This window comes from Toxorhynchites rutilus, chromosome 1, assembly GCF_029784135.1.
Source record: "Toxorhynchites rutilus septentrionalis strain SRP chromosome 1, ASM2978413v1, whole genome shotgun sequence".
In the NCBI taxonomy this organism is placed as follows: domain Eukaryota; kingdom Metazoa; phylum Arthropoda; class Insecta; order Diptera; family Culicidae; genus Toxorhynchites; species Toxorhynchites rutilus.
In genome coordinates this window covers 162741816-162769398 of record NC_073744.1, presented here as the reverse complement: position 1 = coordinate 162769398, position 27583 = coordinate 162741816, and the positions used below count along the sequence as shown (strand labels likewise).

General features: G+C 40.3%; 2 protein-coding genes across 4 annotated transcripts in view; one reads left to right on the top strand and one right to left on the bottom strand.

Moving 5' to 3' along the window:
- LOC129763218 (E3 ubiquitin-protein ligase Ubr3) overlaps positions 1-27583 on the top strand; it is a 184028-nt gene that overhangs the window by 132512 nt on the left and 23933 nt on the right. The window lies entirely within an intron of this gene.
- LOC129763220 (uncharacterized) overlaps positions 1-27583 on the bottom strand; it is a 40526-nt gene that overhangs the window by 6568 nt on the left and 6375 nt on the right. Inside the window, exons 2-4 of one of the 2 annotated variants that reach the window (XM_055762101.1) lie at positions 19229-19601; positions 18853-19170; positions 1483-1624 (exon numbers count right to left, since the gene is read on the bottom strand). In XM_055762101.1, coding sequence (XP_055618076.1) covers positions 1483-1624; positions 18853-19170; positions 19229-19543 — 775 coding nt within the window. In that variant the 5' untranslated portion in view covers positions 19544-19601. Of the gene's footprint in view, positions 1-1482; positions 1625-1723; positions 2421-12956; positions 13178-18852; positions 19171-19228; positions 19602-27583 lie in introns of those variants that run through there. The other variant, XM_055762102.1, reaches the window with a different exon arrangement.

Sequence of the window (27583 nt, the reverse complement as noted above, 5' to 3'; positions counted from 1 at the left end):
GAGTATCTAATAATCTACTACTAAAAAATGTGTAAATGTGTTGTTTATATAACTTTTTTATTTGCGTTTTTTCATTAATTTTTGAAATGATAAAAATTGCTTTTTTTTCGCTGGCGGGGTAAAACGGACCATGACGGGGTAAGACGGAGAGATGCTATTTTCAAACAGTTTAGTCTAGTAAAAATAACAGGAACAGTGTTGTCTAATGTACTAAATGTTCAGGGTTGTTCATAAACTACACACAAACTTCTGAAAAGGCCATCAATATTCCACGTGCAGAGTTTTGCAAATATTCGTGAAAAATTTACCAAATTATCGGAATCTATAATGCGATTAATCGACGACTTCCTTATGTACTTTCGGGGCATTTGTGTGTAAAGACACGAGCAAAAAGATGGTATTTTATTTGATATGAGAATCATTCAATATCACGACGTATGGCGCTTTTACCCCGTCGAAAGTGGACCGTCTTCCCCCCAGAGAACCTTTTGCATTATTTTGCACTTTTCACGCATTTTACATTACATTTTACATACCTTTTAACGCAAAAAAAAAAACCGGAACAATCTACTGAAGGATTGAGGCACTGACAATTAACTGAATACACAGTTTTTGCTGGGAAAATCCTTATTGTGGTTGCCTTGAAAATTAGATCGCTTGCAACCGCAATGGACGAAAACTTTGTTTTGTTTACAATTTTGATATTTCGTGCGCTCAAGAGTTGCCAAGTATTTCGAAACGACAAAAATAGACTAATCATGCTTCTTGCGCAACATATTTGAATCCGTGAAAGATTCCCGACAACTGCTAATGGATGAGAGAGGTGGCTTGACCCCGCGGTCATTGTAACCTAACGAACGGCGAATGGTTCATTCAGCGTCTAGAATTGTCACGTGCTTCTCTGGCGGCTGTTAAACCAGAATTTATATTTGGTCATTGCGCCCATTGCTTCTCAAATCTTCGCCACCCCGGAAAGGAAGAAAGCAATTATCATTCAAGTTCTCGGCTGGCACATCACTCCAGACAATCCGAGAAAAAGAGAGACCGCTAATGAAGGGAATCCGAAAACGGTGCTTCCATCGGGCAAGACACACGTGCCTTGTCTTTTACATCGGTTTGGATGTGTCCCTCACCCTTCGAGGGTGACGACGGAGACGGCAGGTAGCCGCCTGAGTAATTGGTTGTTTCTTTGTTTGATGTGTTCATACACACTCCGCAAGAACACAACGGAGAGCAGCCTCACATTACGCGATGAATCAACACAATTTATCGTTCTCAGATCAACACAAGCGCGGCTCTCGACGTTATTTGTGTGCCGCGCTAAATCTCCCGATGTGTATCCGTGATAACTACTGCTACTGCTCTTGTGTCTGTCAACACACAAAGTAATTATTAGACACTATTACGGCAAATAGCCACTGCAAACTGTACCGATAACAACCTGAGCTACGCTTTTTTTGCTATCCCTAATAACAAACTCACCTTTGCCGTAAGCCTTCAGCAGCATCCAGGAGAACTGCATCATCGAGTATCCCTTGAGCTCCGTGATGGAGATGGCATTGTACAGCTGGTAGAGCACTTGCTGGGCGGACACCCCAAAGCTGCATATCGTCGATTTTGCCTCCTGTCCACAACAAATTATAATAAAAATGATTATTGACACAAATCACAATTCAAAGGTTTTTGTATGAGAGGCGACACAGCGACATGATAAAAAAATTACCAATTGCGCCTTATAGTACAGCCCCTGGCGCACCATGATGGTATCGATCTGCTCGAGGGTGGCGTTCACCGGAAAGTGGGGATCACTCAGCACCGTATCGGTGATATCCATGCTGGCCAGCTGAAAATCGGCATCGTCCGCCGGCAGCTGGTTCCGGTTGCGCATGATGAACTGCCGGAACGCATCGAACAGCTTGTGGACGTTAATCAAATCCTGCTCCAGCAGTTGCCACTCGTAGAAGCGCCTCAGTATCAGGTACTGGTCCTCGTCGTAGGTGTTCTCCGGGCCGCCGATGTCGTTGCTCGCAAAGTCGGCGTAAATATCGATTAGCTCCCTGAGGACAATGTTGCGCTGCAGCGCTCGGTCTTCCTCCTTTTGGTTCTCCACCTTGTCCGCTTGGTTCACGATGGTCCAGGCGCGGTTCTCCAGCTCGAAGTAGTGATGACGCAGGGCGTCCACATCGGTGGAGCCCTTGAGCTTGCGGGCCGCCCAGGTTGGCGATCCTGCGAGCAGGATCAGGGCCGTCATTGCGGCGACAACGGCGGACACACTGTCGACACTTCTCATGTCGAGTTCCTTCGATTTTCTTCTAGTTTCAAGATTTTTTTTTCACTTTTCTTCAATTCATTTCAACCGTGTGTTGTGTTGGACGCGAAGTAAAACGTTATGTCCACACACAATCGATTCCAAGTGGTGACTGAATGTGAGTGAGTGGCGGAATTCGTTCGAACCGAGGCAAGGTTGAATAATAGAAGAGAGAGAGTGGATGAAAAGAATGTATAGAATTGTTATGCTTTGCTTGCTCGTTTGTCCCTCCGTCCGTTCGTTCGTTTCCCTGTCTCCTTTTTTGCTTTGGTTTACCGGTCGGTCGGTGGTGATTGAGATTCGAATGCACCCTGGAAATGACGATGTACGCGATTTGCTATGCGTGTGTAACCTGGTAGCAGCTATGCGCGGTGCTGCAATTGCTTTGTTGTCGCAGGAATAAAGATGAGTTTTTGTGATGTGAGCTTGGAAATGTTCTTGCTCTAACGAGAATCGTATTAGATCACTGGAAAGTATCACCGTGGCAGCACACGATAATTGCTTTCGTCAGTAACAACGTGATAAAATGTTACTTCTAAACATCGCCGATGATGTTGTTGTTTATAGCAATCCTGCCACCTTACAACACTTTTTGCATCAATTTACCAACATCGATATTGAGCATTGGGGACCGATTACTCCCAATAATTGTTGGAATTCAATCCGGTTTTGTAACGGTGTGACTCTACACCCAACCAGCTCCCAGCACCCAGCTCTACACCCAAAATTATTTTTAGCCAGAGCTGCACTTTTTCATCAATATCACTGACAACTGACGAGTCACGTTAGTCACTTCCTATTGCCAAAAATCTTGGTCAACTGGTGACTACTGAAGTACGATGCAGCACAATGTCTGTTACCGAGCTTTGTCAATACGCTTTGACCATGAGAATGGTATTCAGTTAGCTCAACGTAAACAAATGCACCATGGTACACTAAGGCATTATTCTAGTCTAAAAATTTGAAAAAAAAACAAATTTTTCCCTATATTTTTGTAGTTTAGGCATTCAAGAATATACTCTAGAAAGGACATATCAAAAATCATATTATTTACCGAGCTCTAACCATTTTAGTGATGCGGTATCTAACCTGGTACGGCCATAACAATGAACTTCAAACACGTTTTTCTCGAAATTAGTTTTTTCAAACTGGCGTACAAGATATCTCAAGTTCTACTGAACCGATTCATGTCAAAATTATATGAATACAGTCTGCATGCATCTCTCTATCGCATGAACCTCTAAAAAAATGATATTTCTAAAATTTTACTATTTTAAAAAAATCGGGAAAACGTAAGAAACAACGTTTTGAACGGAATTTTGTTTTTCAAACGGCCGCCATTTTGTCAAAAAAGATGTATTCGACTTGTCCGAGGTTCATGCGATAGCAGTATCTTTACTGATTCAGAATCTGTTCGATATTTTTGTTTCAGATAACCAGAAGGGCTGGAATCGTGTACGTCATGGCACAACTTTTTTCTGAACACCCTCACTTTATCAGCTCGTAACTATTCTAATTACGAATATTTTTTCTCCGTTCGGTTCTTGTTTTATTGTTAAAAGTTAGACGAACAAATAATGATATAATGGGTAGTAACATTATTATTCGTTTTGACGAGGGACTACGTCTAACCGGAGTATATGGGGGGTAAAATGAAAACCTAAACACAAAACATGCAGGAAAAAATGAAAGATTCCGCATGCTTATAACTCGAACCTTTCTTACTGGAACGGAGAGATGTTTGCATCAATTGATAGGGAATATTTATACGCATATATCGCTATTAATAAAATGTTATTTTTCATTAGATAAACAATAGAATTACTGTAAAACGTTAAGCGTTATATAAACGCCCTAACTACCTCGTTTTGATTGGCCCGATTAACGTTTTCCCCAACACAGCCATCGAAACCAAGCAACCTTGGGAAAACCGGCATTGCAAATACATGAAAGTATGGGGACTTTTGTTCTCATCGAAATGTGTTCCCTAACACAGACTTCAAAACTAAGCAGCGTTGGAGAAATCGGCATTGCCAATACATGAAAGTCGGGGGTATTTTTTTCCGACTGAAATGTGTTTCCCTAACACGGACTTTAATCCATGGAGCGTGGGGAAATTGGCATTGCAAATACATGTAAGTCGTGTGCATTTTTGTTCCGACTCTAATGTGTTTCCTTAACGTAGACTTCAAATCAATGGAATGTGGGGAAATTGGCATTGTAAATTCATGCATGTCGGAGGTATTTTAGTTCCGACTGGAATATGTTTCCTTAAAAGCCCCCGCAGACTGAAGACTTTTGTTGGCCGATAGTTTGATCGGCCGACTTAATCAGTACGGAGCGATATGCATATACGCACACTACACCGATTCAGTATCGGCCGATTAAAAGTTCGATGGGCTTCCCGATTGCGTTCAAACTGGTTTTTCGGCAGACTATCGGCCGTCTGTTTAATCAGTACTGGCTAGCTTTGACCTGCGACCATACGACGATTGTTTATTGGTCGATAGTTCAATTCGCTCTCAATTTTGGAATCCGACATACGTGCCGTGCGAATCCCTGAGAATGGCATCCGCTCTCTTCTCCGTTGTCAAACGATGATTAAACAATATGTGTTCGACATAAATGTCAAAATCTAAACTGAGTGCCTGAAGTTCATCAAATCAAGCAAATTTGCGGTTCGAGAAGTACGTACACTTGAGAGATGCAAACTTCAGAGGGAAATGTAAAATAAAATAATCGTTTGAAAATTCTTCCGTACACATATTTTGTCCTAGGCATCATAGCAAACGTAAAAGAACTGTCATTAAATTTACTTATAACGAAGAACATAATCTATCACAATGCATAAATTGATTGCTAAGCTAAGGCAGTCCCACGTCAACCTTGCGGTTATATCATAGATATAACCCACCCATTTTTTTATTTTTACGGAGCTCGGAAAAATGTCCGGAATTCGTGTCTCTACACTAGAATACCCCCTTAAATGAGTATAAAAATAACAGAAAATGTGCTACTTTCCCATACTGGTGTATCATTTGTATAATATACTAGCTGACCCGGCGAACTTCGTCCCGCCCAAAATTAATTTTTTGATATGAAAAATTTCAAAAATTCATGTTTTCTTTAGAACATACTAATACAAACATTTTTCGGTGCAGAACTTGTCAATATCTCAATTTCACTCAAAGTTATTGATATTTCTTCCCAAAAACTTCGCTCTCTTCAATTGCTTGTCATTCTTTCTGGGACAAACATAGAAATGTTTGTTGACGGAGTTTGAAAGAGCAAATTTTACTCCGTATAATATGTGATTTCCAAAGATATGTTATTTTTTGTATTTGAGTAATTTAAAACGGAAATCATGAGTTTTTGGGTGAAAACCCATCAATAACTTTGAGCAGAAGTAAGATCTGCACCGCAAAATGTTAGTCTTCCTAAGCTCTAAAAGTCGTACGAAGACAGTTTTGATGTGGAATTTGAAACATAAAAGTTAGAGCAAAAAATCCCGCTTTTTCATGGTCACCCTAATGCAAACTAGGAAAAACGCTAAATCGATTATACTAAAAGATAGAAAAAGGCTTTGTTCTACAAAGTTGTTTACAATAATTGGGGTTACAACATTGTCGAACTATGTTTACCTCTATCTATAAAGATAAGAAAGTTATATTTTTTTATTCCTTCGACAATTCTGGTCAATTTCAACCATCTCTGGTCAATTTCAACCAACCGAATACAACAAAATAAAGACGGCTCAAATCGAACCATTTTAAAATCACCGGGTTGGGCGCTTACCAACGCATTTGGCTTTCCATTTTTATTTATATAGATAGAAGATATAAGAGTGCATTCTTTCGTCTGAAAATCCGTTTACACTTTCGAATGAAGATCAATTTTGGCAGCGCAAGCATCAAACTCAAATCGGATCTTCCTTCCTCGGGTCTTGCGCTTACCAACACATTTGGCCTTCCATTTTTATTTATGTTGAAGATAGATCTTCTATATCAATATAAAATCAAGCGAAACAAAAGACACATTGCAAATAGGCACGCATTAAAGCCTTTTGCATAGTTTGCCAAATACACATCCCGGGTTTTCAATTTTCTTTCAAATAATTCATCAAAATAATGCATTACACTTTACTAAAATGATGTTTATTTGTTTGTCGGTGAAGATAAATTTTAATCATGTTCATATGTTCATATGGTTCATATGTTCATTTTTTTTTTGATGATTGAAACACAGTAAAAAAAGTATATTCACTTTATTCCGGGTATTCACTCGGTATTTTGTGTGACAACTCTCGGCATCAATGGCAGCTTGACATGGCAGTGGCATTGATTCAACTAACTCAACAGTAGTTTCTGGTGCAACTCATTGGCAATTACTTGCCATATGTGTTGAAAGCTTATTGGATTATTTTCTTGAACCAAAATAGACATCAAATGTTCTATTGGGGTAAAGTCAGGAGATTGTGCTGGACCAATCCAAAATCTTGGATTTTTCTTTCCGTAAAAAATAAGTTCGCGCTAGTGTAAACGGTTTAAGCGATTTCTATAAATCTCATCATATTTCTTCACACGAATATATCACTAGTCTAAACCCACCCTAAGATTAATACGAGCGAACGAAACAAATGACAAATGTCTTCACTTCTCAGCTTCATTTTATAATCAGGTGCAATATTATCACGTATTTGCTGAACAACTTCTTAAGCATCATTAGCCATGTGGATAACGTGGTCGTATAAATTAGCTTTGCATTCCAGCCGGCCTAGGTTCGATCCCCATTGATGTCGTATGGACTTTTTTTTGGCACAATCCCAAAACAAAAGAGAGAAAATAAAACAGAAAGAGATGTCTGCACGAATACATACAAACCATTTTTAAGCTTTCAAAATAGCTCATTATTTGTGCATTTGACTCAACAGCACACTAAATGGCATCATTTCTGCCAAAGATGACATGTTTTCTGTCAACGCTAGTTTAGGTGTACATGTACAGGAAATGGTAAGAAATACACTCCACGATTTTTTTGTGTGATTATGAAATGCTGTAACTTAATTTTAAAGCTTCAACTTTTGGACTATTCTACGAACATTTTTTATCTCGAAATATGTAGAGGTAGAAATCAAAAAATGATTTATTTCTATTTTTGCAATCTTTTTCTGGATCGACACATTTTGACGTAGGATTACGTCTTTCGGGAACATATTGAGGGTAGAAATTGCAAAATGAAAATTGATCGCATCGTAAAAAATGTCTAAGTTTAAAGGCGTCCATAACAAATTTGACATTGAGTAAAATAATATATGTGATGAATCTAACTATAGAACAAATGAAAATTCTCTTCCGTTGTCCAAACGGAAATAGAAGATACAAGCTTCCTCTTGTACTCACAATTATTGCCTAGTCATGCCTTGATAGATTTACAAGAGTTTTGCATCAATCGATTTGGGCATTCCAAATCATTACAATTCATTACAGTGAAAATAAATAAAATAATATATTTTATGAAACTAACTATCAAACTATATAAAAAATGCCAAGAATTATCACAATTAAAATCACGCGTTCTGATTGGTCGATTCGCAATAGCAATCTAAACCAAGATGTCTCGGGAAAACGGAATTGCAAATACAGGGCGGACTTGATTATATACAGTCTCAGCTTTCTTTTCACTGTAATTTTTTTTTTAAATTTCTTTCTTAATATTTTTCGTTTGAAAAAAGAATTTAATTTTTGAGTCATCTTCTCATTATATATCTCAAAATACCTTTCTCATATAATATGAGAGAATTTCATACAGGATACAATTGTGAAGCTTCCAAACTAATGGATTTAAGTATAATTTCAGAAGTGAAAAACTTGAAAGTTTGTAATTTCATCCAAAACAATACCTAATAAACATGAATGTCCAAACTAAAACTTTCTAACCTTTTTTAAATTCGCTGCAATATCATTTTAAACAATTCGTGGTGAATATTCAACTAGAATCTACCAAAATCAAGATTTTCACTTCACTGTACTCATAGTAGCCAATTCACCTTCACTTTAACGTTGATATTGACGCTTAAAATAATTTATATTTGAAATATAAAAAAAAAATATTTTGGTTGAACTGTATATAATCGAATCATATATAATCAAGTCTGTATATAATCGAGTCCGACCTGTTTATGCAAATCGGTGACATAGCAAGTGAGATGAGTGACACGATTAATTCTAGCAAATAAAATATTTGGAGCTTTAGTATTGGTTGTTTCGCGAAAATTCATGTCAATGGCCGATCATTCATTGTAAAACGTTTAGCACAATGTAAGTGTAAAATTTTATATGGTAGCGGTCTGTATAAAAATGGCTTCAAATATGAAACGATTTTTTTATTTTTCATAAATAAAAACATGTGTTCCCGCTCGAGAACAGATTGTCCGATATAAGTTGTTTTTTTTTTGTTGTGTATACCCAACGAAAGTTCGTGTGGCGAGAAAAATTAGAAAAATGAAGGAATACTCGAAAAGTGCTATGTTTTACATATCGTATTAGGGCTTTTTCTGGGCCACCAAATCATTATCAAAGAGTTTAGCGATGTAACTTTTCAAACATATCCAACGGAATCTTACGTCAACTATGCGGTCGTGTCTCGGACACAACCTTCCGGGGACTATTTTCGCAAACTTAGTCAATAGCATATCCAGTTATCAACCAGCTTTCGTTTAATTTCTAAAACATTCCTGTAATACCTTTTAACACAGAGATATTTTGAATTGAATGAAAAGTTACCTCTTCATTTTTGTTGACGAATAATTCGATAAATAATGAGCGCACCGCAATACGTTAGACTGCTTTGAAAATCCCAATACATTCTTCACAAAGTTAATTGCTTTGAAGAAACAAAATTTATTTAAATTTTTTGTGCATCGATTTTACAAGTGAAGCCGAAAACAGATTTTTTGTAGTGTTTCAGAAAATGTACTGTAATTTTTCAAATAATGCAGTAAGTACTGATGCTAGCAGGTAAAGTTTTAGCCCAGTGCTTCCCCAAAAACCTCCCCGAACGTTTCATCTTGATACATTTAGCCAACTTTTTGTAACTTTTGCGTTTGTAGACATGAGGATTGCAAGGAGCGATGAAACTCCATTTCTTGTCCGCTACATGTTCACACACGATGGTAAAAATGTGTTCGTAGAATACTACAATATTCGAAAGTTGAAGCTTTAGGATGATGTACATCTCATCTTCATGCTTGATTTTGCATGCAGTTACAGCATTTGAAGAATTTCATGACCACTCGTCTTAGGAGTTGGCAGTACGATTCTAGATTGCAGTGGAACGTTGTGGGTGTGAATACAGTGGCTATTTAAGCAACTTTGCATACTTGAAATCTCAAAAAACAAAAAAATTGACCACTATTTAAAAAGGGTTAAAGTATTTTTTTTTTGCTATTTTTCCAAATATTCTAGCTCACAAGCTTTAAGATCTACAAAAATTCGGTCAAAGAATGAAACGTAGGAAATTGTTTAAATTTTCATGTTAAAAAACAAAACTATATAAAAAAACACTGAAGAAAAAATATTTTTAAAAATCAGATTCATTTTTCTCAAAATTTTTGTTTTTAAATGAGTAGCCCATACTATGAACAAGTTATCCATAAATCCGATGATGGACACTTTTACAGCGAAAACGTTTCTCTACCAACAACTTTTTTATGTTTAATTAAAAACGATCCGAATTTTGTTCAAAGTCAAAGTAGTGATACAGTGTAGTAGTATTCGACAAAGTTCTCATTGAAATATGAACTTTTGTCGAACATGTCAACTTTCTATCTTTTATATTTTCTGGAATATATGGCTATTTTGTATGGAGATCAGGACTCATATTCAACTGAAAATCGCCGAGGAACTATGAAACCATCCACCTTCGCGTACAATTGGAAATGTTTTTTTTGCTTCTGCCAGCAGTTTCTCTGCCAACATGAATAAAAAAAGTTGATGGGTCTGAGCCTAGGGGCACGGACGGGATCTTGACATAGGACTGTGTTTGTGTGTGGTAATTGCATTTAAATTGGGTTTTTCAATGTTTCTAAATCTGTATTATTTTCTCTTTTGATACATCAATTGGATACCTTGGAAAAACCGTTTCCTGTATGTACTTGTATCCTTTAAACGGGTTAGATGACATAACGTGGTAGAATTCGGTACCGCATTCAAAATGTACACAAAAATACCATTAAAGCCATTATTACCTTTTTCTTTTATTTATTACTTTACTTTATAGCCCTGTAAGATCGCGACTATTCAAGCTATCATAATCTAATTTACGAGGGTATACCCTTTCGATGTTCTAAATCAGCAGCCATTGAAATTCATTTATTGCATTTTTACATAACCAAACAACATATTCGATATTATGACATCCTGGACCACAATTACACAAATTGTTAGTAGTGAGACCTACACGATAAAAACATGAATTGAGCACAAATTGATTGGACAACATACAATATAAAATAAAATTAATACCTATCATCGGTGAATGGAGAATAATTCATTGTACGCATCAACTTACATTATGAGCTACCGCCCGAATTTAGGCAAAAAGATTGCTCGTTGCGTCGGGAAGGAAGCGAGTGGATAGTGCAATCGAAAGAAAACATACCCAATTAAATTGTCAAATTGTTAACTTTTTTTTACTATATTCACTGTTCATGTTTCAGGCAAAAAAAAAATCTGGAGAAATTTCCTGTCTAATGATATATAACACAACATATGTCGCAATAACCATTTTGAGTAATATTCGTTTGAAAACTCTTAATAAATCGTTACATTTTTCGTAGGATGACCCCCCCCCCCCTATATAGACATCAAAGACATAGTCCTATGTCAAAAAACATTCGGGCGCTTCTATCTATCATTTACAAATTATAGATGAGTTCACGGCAGATAAACAATGGATCCATTCATTAACGGTGTAACTACTTTTATGCATCAGAGATCGAGTTTTCGTTCCACTTTATATGGACATTAAAATAAGATTTTGTACGCAGACAACGAGGTACATGTCGCGGTGGAGTGAAGTGAAGTCAGGTTGAATGGAAAAGCATATCTGTATTCATTCGCCACGCCAATTAGAACAATCATTTGCTTCGAGTTGATTTTCATGTTTCGTCTTCGAAAATGTTGGACCCTGCTATTTGATGCCAAAACTATATATAATATGTATCGGTTTTATCAAGATGCCATTTTCAAACAACGCCTCCAAATACCAAATTTTATTACCACCTCTTGGTTTCAGTTGCCGATTAACTGAATTCCGTGAAAAAGCATATTCATTTCTGCTCAACCAGCATTCCTCCGGTGGAAAAATGAGCAACTCTTGATAAACACCATCCATATCATATCAGTGACAGGAAAGTAATGTAAACAAACATACCGACCCTCCCCACCTCAAACGAACGTTTGCAGCAACAATGCAAACGTTTGTTCTCAGGCGCATTTTTCGTCTCACCATCGATCGATGGGGAATGTTGATTGACGAAATTGAAGTCAGATGTTATGTTGTTATACCAGTTGGCTTACTTTCAAGCTTACTTGAAAGTCGCAGTCCGTTTCATCAAATTTAAGTCTGCATATTTTTGTTCTGTTTACATTTGAAGTGTAAACAGAGAGAACCTCGTAGCAGCAAATGGAGCTATTTGATGTCACAGGAATTGATGATTAGAATTTTTTATTGGTCAATAATGAAGGAAAATAGGTGTGTTTGTGCGACAGTTGGAGCTACTCGAACTCAGTAGCAATACTTGCTTGGTGATGGTAAATGACACAAAAAATGAACCTCCGACAAGGTTAACCGGTGTACTGTTTGCAGTTTCCGTCGCGATGATTCACATGCATCATTCAATTCATTTTCATTTATAACGAGATACTTGATCGCACAGCGATCGCAACATCACAACATCATGACTCCGTACGTGTCGCAATTTTATGTATTCATATTTTTTCGCGATCAACAACGGTGGAATCTGAGCTCAATCTAGCACGCAACTTTCACGACTCGCTTTCGCGTTTCTTCGCTATGGCACCGTTATATAGCGCAATGGATGACATCAACCAGCGCCAAACTCTTTGAACATCCCTCTCGCCGCCGCGGTTGCGGTTGCGTTCGATGAACTGACTTGTCTGGATCGAAACCACCAGGTGTTTGCATCCCCCCAACTTTTTCCCCCATGGAAGAGAGTAGTCAGATGGTATTTGCGCAGGTCATGAATCATTTCCCCGCTTGTCGAAGGCGGCGGGGTCTTTGTTTTGATATAATCCTTCCCCTTCCATTCCATTCTTAAACGTTCCGTTGTGGGTAACTTTCCGGTTTACCGCCGTGTTCACACACAAACTCGCTTTGTTTGTGCCAGCCGGTTACTGCGTGTTGTGCGCCACATGACCTTGGGCTCATAATCGACACAACATCCCATGCGATTCCCAGAATGAATTATTTAGTTTGTTCTAAACACAGTTGGTAAATTCTGTTTGCTGCAACTAGACCATGAGCACCACACGAACTTGTTTGTGACGTCGCAAATCGTTCATTTCTCCGGGTTTCGATCTCAATCACCCGTCATCGTAGACCTTTTAAATCACGTTTGTAGATGTACCCTTAATTCACGCAACAAGATTTGCACCGAATTATCTCACTAACTCCTCCTCCCGGCAATTGAATAGAATAGCAACACACTATACACCGTTGTTGGTACAAAAACAATGAGGCAACCAGACAGCAACAATAATAATAATAACTGACTACTATATCGAAAGCTTGAGAGCAGAGAGCAAACAATAAAACACGTTCGATTGTCGCGAACTTAACCAGCCGAATGGGTGTCGGAGATTGTGGCGAACATAATCGGTTGCTCGCGCGTGAGAAAACCCGCACACGCGGCTCTCTGCGTATGCTTTCGACGATGAGAAGCTTCCTGCTAGAGTGAGTGTTCTAGTACCTACTTGCGTGATCTGGTACTGCAGCGGTGATTCTGTGGAGGAAGGGAGTAGTGATGTCCGTTTTTATTTTTAAATTAATCGTGCATCAACTTATCAAATAATTTTCAGCTGTTCGCTATTCGATACGATTAATCGCCTTAAAATAATCGAACAATCACCACACCGAGACAAATAATTAGTTAGACTCAGGGTGTCGACTACCTGGAGAAATCTTGAAAATCTGGGAATTCAAACAAGGTCAGGGAAAATCATGGAACATTGAAGAATTTCGTCACCAATCAGGACAAAAATGCAATTGTGGCGTTTATAGTTTTCATTATTGCATTTATTAGAAAGTTTATGATGCCAAAAAAATGTTTTTCACTAGTTTGACTCTCTGTAGGATTTTCAATATGTTGTTTGCTTTTGCCTGTAGGTGAAGTTAGTCCTTCAGAAAGGTAAACAGTAGGGTGGCAATGGATGTATGGAAAAAAATTCATCATCGAATTTCAAAAACCGACCATGTACACTTTGTTCATTGGGCAAAAAAAAAATTTTGGCCGAAAATCGATCTTTTGGGACTTAGCCTGAGAGGCAATGAAGGTATGGAAAAAAAATTATCGAATTTGAAGAACCGATCATGTACATTTTGTTTATTGGATCAAAAAATGACTGTGCAAAAATTCAGCTCAATTGGACAATATTTCGGGATGCCTCAACGCACTCAAAGTTTGGATTTTTTTGACATTCAGGCTAAGTTCCAAAAGGTCGATTTTTAGTCAAAAATTTTTTTCGAGATGATACCAGATCTCGACCTTTTATGTCATTTGGCATAGAAAAAAAAATTTCGATATCGTTTTTTTTCGGATTTTGGAATTTCGCGGTTTTTGTTTACGCGACACGTATCCCCCGCGTAAAAAGCGACTCCAGTGTATACTAAAGCCGCTTTTACTCGGTTTTTTTTTTCTTGTACTCGATTTTATTTTACGTGGCTTTTTTACGCAGCTTATTTTTACGTGGATTTCAGAATTTACGCGGCTTTTTCACGCCGATTTCGGAATTTACGCGGATTTCGAAATTTTCGCGTTTTTTTACAAACCACGTAAAAAAACCGCGAAAATTTCGAAATGTTTACGAGGCACGTATCCCCCGCGTAAAAAGCAGTGCATATTTATTCAAACTAATCAAAACGGACTAACGATTGGAAACTCGGGACGTGGAATTGTCGATCTCTCAATTTCATCGGAAGCACTCGTGTGCTTTCCGAACTATTGAAAACCGCAAGTTTCACATCGTAACGCTGCAGGAAGTGTGTTGGAGAGGATCTACAGTACGAACAGTTCGCGATGGTCATACCATCTACCAGAGCTGCGGTGATTGGTTGGTGGCCAATCAACCCAATAATGTGCAGATTGAGGATGAAGGACCGATTCTTCAACATCAGCATCATTAACGTGCACAGCCCTCACCTTGCAAGTCCCGATGATGACAAAGACGAATTCTACGCGCAGGTGGAACGCGAATACGAACGCTGCCCAAAACATGACATCAAGATCATCATCGGGGATTTCAATGCCCAGATCGGTAAAGAGCAGGAGTTCGAACCTGTAATTGGTATGTACAGTGCACACCAGTTAACAAATGAAAACGGCCTAAGACTCATCGATTTTGCCACCTCTAAGAATATGGCCGTACGCAGTACCTTCTTCCAACACAAATTCCTCCACCAATACACCTGGAGGTCACCAAATCAAACAGAATCTCAGATCGACCATGTTCTGATAGACGGCTGACATTTCTCGGACATAACTGACGTCAGAACCTATCGAGGCGCTAACATCGACTCGGACCACTACCTAGTGATGGTTAAGATGCGCCCAAAACTCTCCGTTATGAACAACATTCGGTACCGATGCCCGCGACGGTACAATATTACGCGACTGAAACAAGCAGATGTCGCCGAAAACTACGCACATTCGCTTGAAGCTGAGCTGTCGGAAGAGGAACAAATTAACGAAGCTCCTCTTGAGGACTGTTGTAGCATGATTAAAACAGCCATAAACAGCGTAGCGGAGAACATCCTAGGACAAGTGGAACGAAGACGACGGTACGAGTGGTTCGATGATGAGTGTCAGCAAGTGTTACAGGAGAAGAACGCTGCGCGGGAGCTCATGCTGCGTCAAGCTACCCGTCAGAACGTGGAACGATATAGACAGAAGTGGAGACAGCAAACCCAACTCTTCCGGGAAAAGAAGCGCCGCCAGGAAGAGGAGTGTGAAGAACTCGTTCTCACGAGACGCGAAAGTTCTACCAGAAACTCAATGCATCCCGAAAAGGCTTCGTGCCGCGTGCAGAAATGTGTCGGAATAAGGATGGGAGCATACTGACGAACGAACGTGGTGTGACCGAAAGGTGGAGGCAGCACTTCGATGAACATCTGAATGGCGTACAGGCAGAGGACCAAAATGACGATGGAAGCGATTACGTTGGTGCAGTAAATAATGAAGATGTACCACCCCCAACGATAGGTGAAGTAAGGAATGCTATTAAACAGTTGAAGAACAACAAATCAACTGGCAAAGATGGCATCGGAGTGGAACTTATCAAGATGGGCCGGGAAAAATTGGTTAGTTATCTGCACCGGCTGATTATCAGAATTTGGGAAACAGAACAACTACCGCAGGAGTGGAAAGATGGGGTTATTTGCCCTATCTTCAAGAAAGGGGACAAACTAGACTGTGAAAACTTTCGTGCAATCACCGTCCTGAATGCCGCCTACAAAGTGCTTCCCCAATTCATTTTCCGTCGTCTATCGCCACTGACAAACAGATTCGTGGGAGGTTATCAGGCCGGCTTCATCGAAGGTCGGTCTACTACTGACCGGCAGATTCTCTAGAAATGCCGTGAGTACAGAGTCCCCACGCACCATCTATTCATCGACTTTATAGCCGCATATGATTCAATAACACGAAAAGAGCTATGGAGAATCATGGACGAAAACGGCTTCCCCGTGAAGCTGACAAGACTGATTACGGCTACGATGGATGGAATACAGTGCTATGTGCGAATTTCGGGTGGATTATCTGATCCATTTGAGTCCCGCAGGGGGCTTCGACAAGGTGATGGTCTCTCTTGCCTACTGTTCAACATCGCGCTAGAGGGTGTTATGAGACGAGCGGCGTTTAGCTTGCGTGGTACGATTTTCAATAGATCCAGTCAATTCATCTGCTTCGCTGATGACGTAGACATTGTCGGCAACACATTTGAGACGGTAGCTGGACATTACACCAGACTTAAGCACGAAGCAGAGAGAATTGGACTGAAAATCAATGCGTCTAAAACCAAATACCCGATAAGGTAGTAGTGTAATGATCGACGGCGATGAGTTAGAGGTAGTGGACCAATTTGTCACCTTGGCTCAATGGTAACGTCTGACAATGATACCAGCCGCGAGATCCGGAGACGCATCATCAATGGGAGTCGTACTTACTATAGTCTCCACAAACACTTAAGGTCAAACAGACTTAGCAGTCGTGCGAAATGTTCCCTGTACAAAACGCTCATAAGACCGGTTGTCCTCTACGGGCACGAGACGTGGACAATACTCGAAGAGGACCTGCGAGCACTCGGAGTCTTTGAACGGCGGGTGTTAAGAACCATCTTCGGCGGTGTACAGAAGGACGGCGTATGGAGGCGAAGGATGAACCACGCGCTCACATGCGAACCCAGTATCCAGAAAGTGATCAAAGCTGGAAGGATACGCTGGGCAGGACATGTTGCAAGAATGTCGGACAACTATCCAGCAAAAATTGTGTTCATCGGGAATCCGGCTGGTACGAGACGACGAGGAGCACAACGAGCAAGGTGGTTGGACCAAGTGGAGCATGACATGGTGAGCACGGGGTGCCCGCGGAATTGGAGGGAGATAGCCACGTACCGAGTTAATTGGAGAAAAATTGTGAATCAGGCCATGTTGTACAGACGTTAAGCCGAAATAAATAAATGAATTCGACCACTAAACCAGACTAAAAATGTGTATCCATCTGCCAGATTATGTGGAAGCCATGACCAAAGCAAAAGACCATAATCTGACAAATTCCGGTAAGCTCTATAGAATTACTATAGAACTAGCTTCAGTGGATAATCGAGGTTCTACTATATATATTAATTTACTCAAATTAGTTAATTGTTACGGAGTGCCCGAATCGATGGACGCAAAAATCTCATAAATCCATCATGAAATGGCTGAACTGAGCGATTGAAATTGGATAATTTTGGCGATGCGATCGATTTCAGTTTTTCAAACTGTATCCCCAATATGATTCCAAATGACGTAATCCTATGTCAACAAATTACGCAAGAAGGTGGTCATTTACTCCCATGCTTCTTCTGCAATGAGCACCGATCATCACTGACTCCGGTCCATTCGCTCCAGCATTTCTTCGATCCTACACATTTCTTCCCTCCCGGTAGCTGTATAAACTCCCACGCTTGGTTTGCAGTGTGTGATAGCATTTCCACGTGCATTGCTTGGTTCTACTCAGAAATCTCCACAGCATCGTTGTAACTCGTCGGTTCTTCCTGTGAACACTCAGCTTCATCTTTACGTCGTAGTTCACTCGGCCTTCCTCGTTATGATCCGGCTCGCATGTGCCAGCCTACGAAGCTGCTGTCGCTATAAAGCTTTTCCGGCTCCGAAGTCTTACACGATATTTTCATCTTAAATTCCAACTTCTTATGGGACGAATCAAGCTACTGATGTCCCGAGCTATCACCGTACTCGAGGAACTTCGCGTCACGAATAATATTAGGTTGCAAAAGTTCTCATTCTCGATGGGCAATCGCCTCGTAAGAGCCTGGCACCATGCTGAATAACATATTCATCACCACCTTAATGATTTTCGCACAGAAGAGATGCCTCATCAGGCGCGAGTTGCTACACCTGACATCCTCTGTGTCGTTCATATGATCTATGCGCTATGCGCTGACGGTGCTCCGCTAAGCTTTCACCACTCGGTGACCGCTTCGCATGCATCCTTCATGCGCTCTATCGTGTATACCTTTTACGAAGGCTGACGAGACTGTGCTCCGTCTAGCTTCCACAATTCGGTGAACGCTCCGCATGCGCTCATCATGCTTTCGTTCGTATGGAACCGCCTCAGAAGGTACCGAATCTCATCAAATTGGCTGCTCGCAAGGGACTCCAGTTTAGGTTGCTACAAATGTCATGTCACATCTAATGATTTCCATCTGAGATGTCATTGAGTAATTGCTAAATGTTTATTAACTTTTGTGGAAGTTTAGATGAACTTGCGAATTGCGATAAATCTGGACGTATCATAAAAAGTCTGGATTAGAATAGTCTGGAAATATCTGTAAAAGTCTGGGAGATTTCAGATAAACCTGGAAGGTTGGCAACGCTGCTGATACACGTTTTTGGTGGAACTATTAACGTCTAATCTCACTCAACGTAACGCAAAAAATTGTCAATGATCATCTCTGGATCCGATTTTTCTTTGAATCACTTGCCGCTATGTCGCCGCTTTTCCCCCCATATGTCCTACTATACCTCACCTCAGTGTTCTGCAGCAGCAGCTCCAGGATGCCCGGTTTCTTGAAGGGTAAATCCCGGGAGCCCGAAACCAGCAGATCGATCCGGGCCAACAGCAGGGGAATGCTGTTTACGTCCAGCGCAACGGTACTGCTGGCAAAGGACTCCAGCGTCAGCTGTTCGATCTTCTCTTCCGATTCGACGTACGAGCGCATTATCTGTTCCCGATGGCTCACTCGATTCATCAGATCGGCCAGTTCCTGCAGGTAGTTCTCGAGCCGGAATTCAAACATCAACTGCTTGAGCAGGATGTCGACGGTGAGCTGGGCGTTGTTCAGAATCTGTAACGAAAAAAGATGGTCACAAAAGGTCCACCATTGCCGATCAGCCACCACCAACCTGATGTTCGCTGTTCTCGATCTGCTGACTGATCATGTACATTTGTTTGAGTATTTTCTTATCATTGCCTCGTTTGTAGGGCAGATGGACATCTCCCACCTCGTCCACTAGGTCCCAGGTCTCCATAATGCTGGTGATTATCTCCCTGCCCAGGTGCAGGACCGATATGACACTAGCTGTCGATACTGGATCGGCGGCACGGACCGGTCGGGTTTGGCCGCTAACGAGCGCGAGCAGACAAAATGCTGCAATTGCTATTCGCCCCGGCACGACGGAAGCTACGCACTGCGTTTGTTGGCATTTGGCGGAGCTCATTATGATGGTAGGTGTATGAAATCTATCGTGCTGAGAGATGAGGCAGTTGCTGGGCAGTCTGGAAGAAAAACAACAACAAATAGAGACGGAATTTAACGCACGAGATCGCTAATCGATAACACCATAGCGGTGTTTGTTGTAGATTCTCCCGCACACGACGCGTCTCGGTTGAGCGATAAACGATGTAAACAATGCCCAGAGAATGTAGAATGAAAGTAACGTTTCGTTCGGCCTCCAGATTGAGAGCTTCTTTTCCTGATTATAGAAATCGCATAATATTCAGAAGAGCACAACGATATAGCAGATGTCAGCAGTTTGCGCTCGCCAGTGCACGATTATGACGTCGGCAATCGAGGGTAACGGAAAATTGAAAACGAAAACTTACATAGACAGGTTCTGCGTGTGGGTGCATTATGCACGAGTGTGACCCGAAGTTGGGGCATCGACTCAACTGCCGGTCAATTAGTTTGTGTATACCGGAAATGCACTTAACGCGAGAGCTGTGCCCAGTCGAAATATTGACCTGCATGAGAACTGATTCTGTCAGCAAATAATAGAACGAGGAATGTTTACAGTGACACATCCTCATTTTTGTATGTTTGAGTTCTGAAGCTAAGGAGAGAAACAACAGTTTACTGTTTGATTTTTTGACGTAGGACTACGTCTTTCATTTCTATACCGGGGTGTAAAACCAAAGTTTCGGGAACGAAAGCGTTACGCTGGAGACCGAGATTTTGAGCATTAATAGCTCTTAAACAACTGAACGAAATGGTATGATAAACACTTCATTTGAAAGATAAAATGTCTACGCGTCATATACTTGTTACTTTTTCATCCAAAAACTTGTTTCAATAGTCTTAAAATTGCATTCAAAACAGGCTATTGAAATCAAAAATCGGTATATAAGCGAGCGCCGCTCGTAAACCCACTCAGTTATGATTGAACAGCGATTGGAGCATGTTGTCGCTGTTGTTGTGAAGCTAATTTCGTTTATCATGAAAGCGCTGATGAACGGTGTCACCAAGAGCCTGTTTGTGCACCTAAGGCCAAAAGGAAATTCATCAGGAGGAGAGTGATGCCACGGTTCCGCTTGAAACATCGGAGCAGCCGCCACACACACACACACACACACACACACACACACACACACATACACGCGCGGAATTCTCGTTGCTATAATCGTTGCTGAAAAATAATCTGCCAGTTCCCCTGGGAATTGAAAAATACATTCATGCGAAATAGTTTATTTTAATGTTTTCTATCCATATAACACTGCAACCAAATACATTTGGTTTTGTTATTTTTCAATCAATCGCAATTAACAGGAAAGCTTCTGAATATTTTTTTCCCCATCAGTGGAAATTTTCGTATCCAATATTGGATGCATAACATGAAAAACGGAAAATGTTTCACATCGCGAAAATCAAGTCATTTTCGTGCGATTATTTGCTTTCTACTCATATAATGCTTCGACCAAATACATTTCGTTTTTGATTTTTTCAATCAAGTGCAATCAACGTTGGACCACGTCTTTCGGCAATTTATTAGAGGTGCAATGAATCTTTAGGAATTCCCGCTCTACGCGCACTGGCAAACAATGTTTACCCAACAATTTCTCAAACTAGAAATGGGTGTTGTGAGAAAGGATTAGCGAACGCGAAAACGACAAACGGGAGAAAGATACGTTTGGAGGTTGAAGGAAATTGGCAGAAAACTTCTTCATTCTATCATTCAAATAATGTGATTCATACCACATCGTTTTGCCAGAAAGACATTATTAATGCTCAAAGGAGGAATCGAGTCCTCCGAGGAAATTACCCAGCGCAAATTAGAGTCGACTATCGATTGCGGCATTCGTACACAAATAATTTTATAATGCAGTTTCACCAAAGTGATTTCTTCGGATATATTCACTACATCATGTCACGTATTTCATATTCTTCATAAGGAAATCCATATCCATGGCACCTATTGGTAACGAATTATTATCGAAACCACGATTTTCGCTAAATGCTCCTTTCAGTTCGGCCTGTAAAAAACTTTTCTGTACTCTAATCCATCAAATTTGGAGCCCTGAAAAGGGCCGTTGATTATATGCTAAGCTAATATAGCACGCTCTCCTCGGATACGATGGGCCAGCTGGATGTCCTTGGGCATGATGTGACGTGTTTTGCATGGATAGCACACAAATTGGTATCTTCGAATAAGCCTCCTGCAGCGTCATAACCGCGGAACTTTGGAAGCGCAAGTCAGTTTTGAAGTCCTGAGCAATTCCACGAACCAAATGCTGCAAAGGTAGCTTGCGGATCAGCAATTCGGTCGATATCTGATAGCGACGAATTTCATGCGAAGTTCCCGGTCGATAGCGATGTGGCTTCTCCACCTATCCTGCTACTGGTGCGCTTATCCGAGCTCACTTCGTGTGCCTTACCACCGAATGACTAACGAGCTGTCTGCGAAAGACTAACGAGCTCGAGTCCTCACGGTGCGAGAGTAGAGTAAGAAATGAACGAAAGCAAAGGAAGCGTCATTTTATAAACCATAAAAGTATAGAATCTAAATCCCACCCTTATTATATTCGTGAGTATACAGTAAGCTTATACAATAAAGAGGGTGGGGTTTACATTCGATTCTTTTATGTTTTATAAAATCACACTTCTCTTGCTTTCGTTCATTTCTTACTCTACTCTCGCACCGTGAGGACTCGTTTCATCGGGACTAAGCAAACAGCTCGTTAGTCTTTCGGTGGTAAGGCACCACGAAAGCAGCTCGGATAAGCGCATCAGCCGCAGGAAGCGTGAAGAAGCCACATCGCTATCGACCGGGAACTTCGCATGAAATTCGTCGCTATCAGAAGTCGACCGAATTGCTGATCCGCAAGCTACCTTTGCAGCATTTGGTTTGTGGAATTGCTCAGGACTTCAAAACCGACTTGCGCTTCCAAAGTTCCGCGGTTATGACGCTGCAGGAGGCTTATTAGAAGATACCAATTTGTGTGCTATCCATGCAAAACGCGTCACATCATGCCCAAGGACATCCAGCTGGCCCATCGTATCCGGGGAGAGCGTGCTATATTAGCTTAGCATATAATCATCGGCCCTTTTCAGTGCTCCCAATTTGATGGATTAGAGTTTAGAAAAGTTTTTTGCAGGCCAAACTGAAACGAGAATTTTCGTTTGGATGCCATACAGCATCGAGAAAATCCCGGAAAGATCTAATCGTTGCTGAAAAATAATCTGCCAGTTCCCTGGGAATTGAAGAATGCATCCATGCGAAAGAGTTTGTTTTAATGTTTTCTAATTATATGGCGAACACAGCGACCAAATACATTTGATTTCGTAATTTTTCAATCAAGTGTAATTAGCTGGAAAGCTTCTGAAGATTATTCTTTCCCATCAGTAGGATATTTTCGTATCCAATATTGGATGCATAACATGAAAAACGGAAAATGTTTCGTATCGCGAAAATTATATAATTTTCAATCGATTATTGCCCAGTCGCCGAAATTTTCATACTCAGAGAGTTCATTCTCCTCTAGTTTGCCTTCCAAATTGCCATCGTAAACCACACCTTCTCTCGATTCAATCACGCACGAAAAGCATACTGAAATGATATTCTGGTGGTGAAACCGATTCATTTTTCGTGAGGCGTTGTGCACAAATTACGTAACGCGATAAGGGGGGAGGGGGTAGATGTTGCGTTACTTTCTGTTTATTAGAGATAGGAAATTGCGTTACGAAAGGGGGGGAGAGGTGGTTCAAAATTCGGATTTTTAGCGTTACGTAATTTGTGCACGACGCCTGAGGACATCGACAAGACAACATCGTTACTGAACGAGCTGAACGGCGAGGGATCGAGGTATTCATTACCTGGCCTGACCTGACCTGAAATGCAATCAGTTTGTTTTAACTGTGAGGGAGCACAGAAAAGCCGATGCTGATACTCTCGTGACCAAGAGAGTATCAGCATCGAAATACGGTTCCTCGGGAAGACATAGAAGCAGCCGCCACACACACACATACACGCGCGCAACTCTTTTCGTTTGCTGGTTATCGAGAGGAAACCTGGAAAGAAATGATCGTTGCTGAAAAATAATCTGCCAGTTCCCCTTGGAATTGAAAATTACATTCAAGCGAGTTTATTTTAATGTTTTCTATCCATATAACCACATACATATGGTTTTGTGATTTGTCAATCAAGTGCAGTTAGCAGGAAAGCTTCTGAAGATTATTCTTCAGAACAAGGTTTTTTGTATCCAATATTGGATGCATAAAACCTTGAGTCTCCAACGTAACACTCTCGTTTTTGAAGTCACCCAAATATATATTTATTCATTCATTCAGGATGGATTTAGATTCAACTTCAAACAAATGATCTCTAAATCAACGATAGTCCTACGTCACCCTTGCGGTTATACCATAGATATAACCCACCTCCTGTTTTTCCCACTTAATTATTGTAACGAAAGGAGTAAATACATTCCTAATGAACATTGGGTGTTAATCAAATCCACGATAAACATGGTCACATGATTATCTGATATCGGCTATGTACTCACAGCCATCAGTTTGGACCGCGTAGCTTCCAGCTCTATTCTTGTGAGGTTTAAATATCTGTCAATGACAATCCAAGAAAAACCATGATACTATGAAGAAAACAGTCATTTCATTTTACATTTAAAAAACCATTAAGGCGTCGTGCACAAATTACGTAACGTGAGTAGGGTGGGAAGGGGGGTCGAGGTTTCGTTACTTAATGTGACATAGGGGGGAGGGGGGGGGGGTGTCTCACTTGGATAAAAACTCGAAACAAGACACCGGAATTGGAAATAAAACATTTTTAGTATGCAGGGGAATCGTTAGCCGATTTGTGGAATAACCTAGTAATCGATGGATATCCCGTCAAAGCAGACTATAGGGGAACGATGGTAAAGACGGATACCTTAAGTAAACGTTGATTTTTTCGTGAACACCACAAAAAATATATAGCCATCTCACCACAAATTGATAGTCTAGGTCTCTTTTTATAATAAAATTTGTCTTTGAGGCAGAAATTTTGCAAAAATGAATGTGTCCGACTTTAAAAAAAATAAGATTGAGTCGGGAAAGACGGACAGCTGGGGTGAGAAAGATGACCACTATCTGAAAATTCAAAATTCATTTGTCGGAATGACAAATTCAAATTAGGTTTTAAAAACCGCTCTGCTCATTCGCCCATGATATCTGGTTGCCCTTGAAAACGTAGTTAGTGGGCATCTGTTAAGGAGGAGATAATCAATTTGTTTCAAAAACGAAATGTTCGTCTTTAGTCGGTGGACTGTTCGTCTTACCCCACTTGATTAGTATTTTGTTTTCATAAATATTTCTGGAGTAAAAATGATAAAACTTCACCGCTGATTCGATAAATTGGAAGAGAAGTGATGGTTTTTTTTTTTTCTTTATTATAGTGACTTTCAACACATTTCGGCTGGTTCGTCACTTTTACTTCCATTTTTTTTTTTTGAAGAATGTCGGGATTGAGAATTGAACTCGTGATCTCTGCGTGAGAGGTATGGATGTTACCACTACGCCAGATCGCCTCCAGAAGTGATGGTAAAACACTCATGTAGCGAAAAATACCTCAAAAAATACTCGATAACAATAAGAACCTTATCTTCTGCAGACAAAAATTTACATCGAGCTGCTCTCTGTAGATAAATTTTTGTTTTTATTAATAAATTTAGCAGAAAGCCAGCTAAGTGTACACAGTTAGTGTCACAGGTATTGATACACTGTATTGCAAGTTTGTATATCATTCAAATTTCCACTCCAGATTGTTTCAAAGCATGTTACATAGGGGGGAGAGGGGGTCCAAAAACCTAATTTTTAGCGTTACGTAATTTGTGCACGACGCCTAAGTGAAACACGCTAGTCAAAAACCGTAAAATAGCCATTATAACTTTCGATTTGAGCTCTGCTCATGAGTTCTTCCAAAATATTGCAGTTTATCGTTCGGAACTGACTGCAAAATTCACAAACATCTCATTACTGAAGATGAGGCGTGTGTTTATGAGTATGACACGCAATATAGACTTCTGGCGAATGAATGACGATTGCCCAAGTGAACCAAAGGAAACCGCGTTGGCTTCACTTAAATGTGGTGTTTACGGTTTTCAGGAATTACAACGGTGTTTGGGATCACTAATGTGATCCAGAACAGAGCATTATGTAGAGTTAACGGGGAGTTTTATTTGCATTTTATGAGTAATCGAGTGATTTAGGTCTCACATGCTTCGGGAGCTTCGGATTCCGATCCTGTCGTGGTTTGTAGGCGTCAAATAACGTTGAATCGATCGAAACGTCAGAGCAGTCGTCTCTATAATATGATGCAATTATAATGGACTAGCTGACCCGGCAAACTTGGTCCCGCCCAAAATTTGTTTTTGTCATCCAATACCTTCAAACATTCATGTTTTCTTACAAAGCGCAAGTTCATGAGTCCAATCGTAGAACTGTTCTTTGATTGACCCCGTTGAATTTACCTTTTACTAAAAAAATCCTAGTATTTCTACCAAAACTCATCATAATAATACAAGATTATTTTCAGACACAATTCTCGTTCAAGATTCTTCAACCACTTGCAAAAAACATGTTTCTCCGTTACATGGAAAAATTGTTTGATGCAAAAAATATGATAGAATAAAGACAGACCCCTCCCCTCTTCTCCCCTTGGAGAGGGGGGAGGAGTGTCCATTCACCATAGAAACGTTTCGTGCCCCCTAAAATCTTCACATACCAAATTTGGTTCCATTTGATTGATTAGTTTTCGAGTTATGCAGAAATTTGTTTTTCACTTGTATGACAGCTCACCCTAAAAGAGGGGAAGGAGTGTCGAACCACCATAGAATCATTTATTGCACCCTAAAACCTTCACATGCCAAATTTCGCTTCATTTGCTTGATTAATTCCCGAGTAATGTAGAAATTTGTGTTTAATTTGTATGGCAGACCCCCCCCCTTAGAGAGGGGGGAGGGGTCTCAAACTATCACGAAAACCTACCCCGGCCCCAAAAACCCGTACATACTAATTTTCATGTTGATCGGTTCAGTAGTTTCCGAGTCAATAAGAATCAGACAGACAGACAGACAGACACATATTCATTTTTATATATATAGATAAGACAAAGCTAGTTCAGAAAACAAAAGATTGTATCGCTTTGTAATGTACAAAATCCTAAGTCCAATACAGAATTGAATCAATTCACAACCGATTATTATATTAATCAAGATTTGCTTAATATATATTGATGATTCTATCGGTTTTTACTCGTATTTCGTTTACCCAGAAGTGACATTCACCCGAATGAAGAAAGAAATATATATTTCAAATATTTCATATTTAAAAAAAATAGCCGAAATGTCGATTTGTCTATACTTTTTTTTTGGGAATGCAACGGCGAAGTTTCTTACAGTAGACCCATTCCAGCGTGACGTGATAACGTTTCGACTCACTAAAAACACGTTTTCGTGTGCAAGTCACACGATTTCCAAAAAGTAAACGATACCAAAATAAAGAGCTTGAGCTTGAGCTTGGGTAGACTGTACAATTCGTAGTTGCTCTCCGTGATTGACCTGAACCAACCAAATTGCACACAGAACACTCAGAATGACGCTTGGGACTAGCAAATCATTCTCGTTGTGCAATTTTCGGTGATTCGAGCTTTAAATGGTCAATAACGACGCCGGCCACGTCCTTACAGTCACCAGGGGAAGGGAAGGAATGTTAGTATGATATTCGCCGCCCGAAGGCCAGAAGGGTCGCCTCTATAGCGTGGTTCCCTAGCGTTTATCATGGGAGGGATAGTTGTTAGTGGGGAGAGGTGAGAATCAGGATTCACTGAGGTAAGTGATGTGATTATGTGAAAGCGAACAATCGACGGAACGAGAAAATGAAATTTCGAAAATCCTATGTGTCTCAACGCGCGGCAGAAATTATCTCTAGGTATCCTGAGAAGGAAAACCTGCAAAATTGATTGGACCGACTATATATTCTATTATTTATT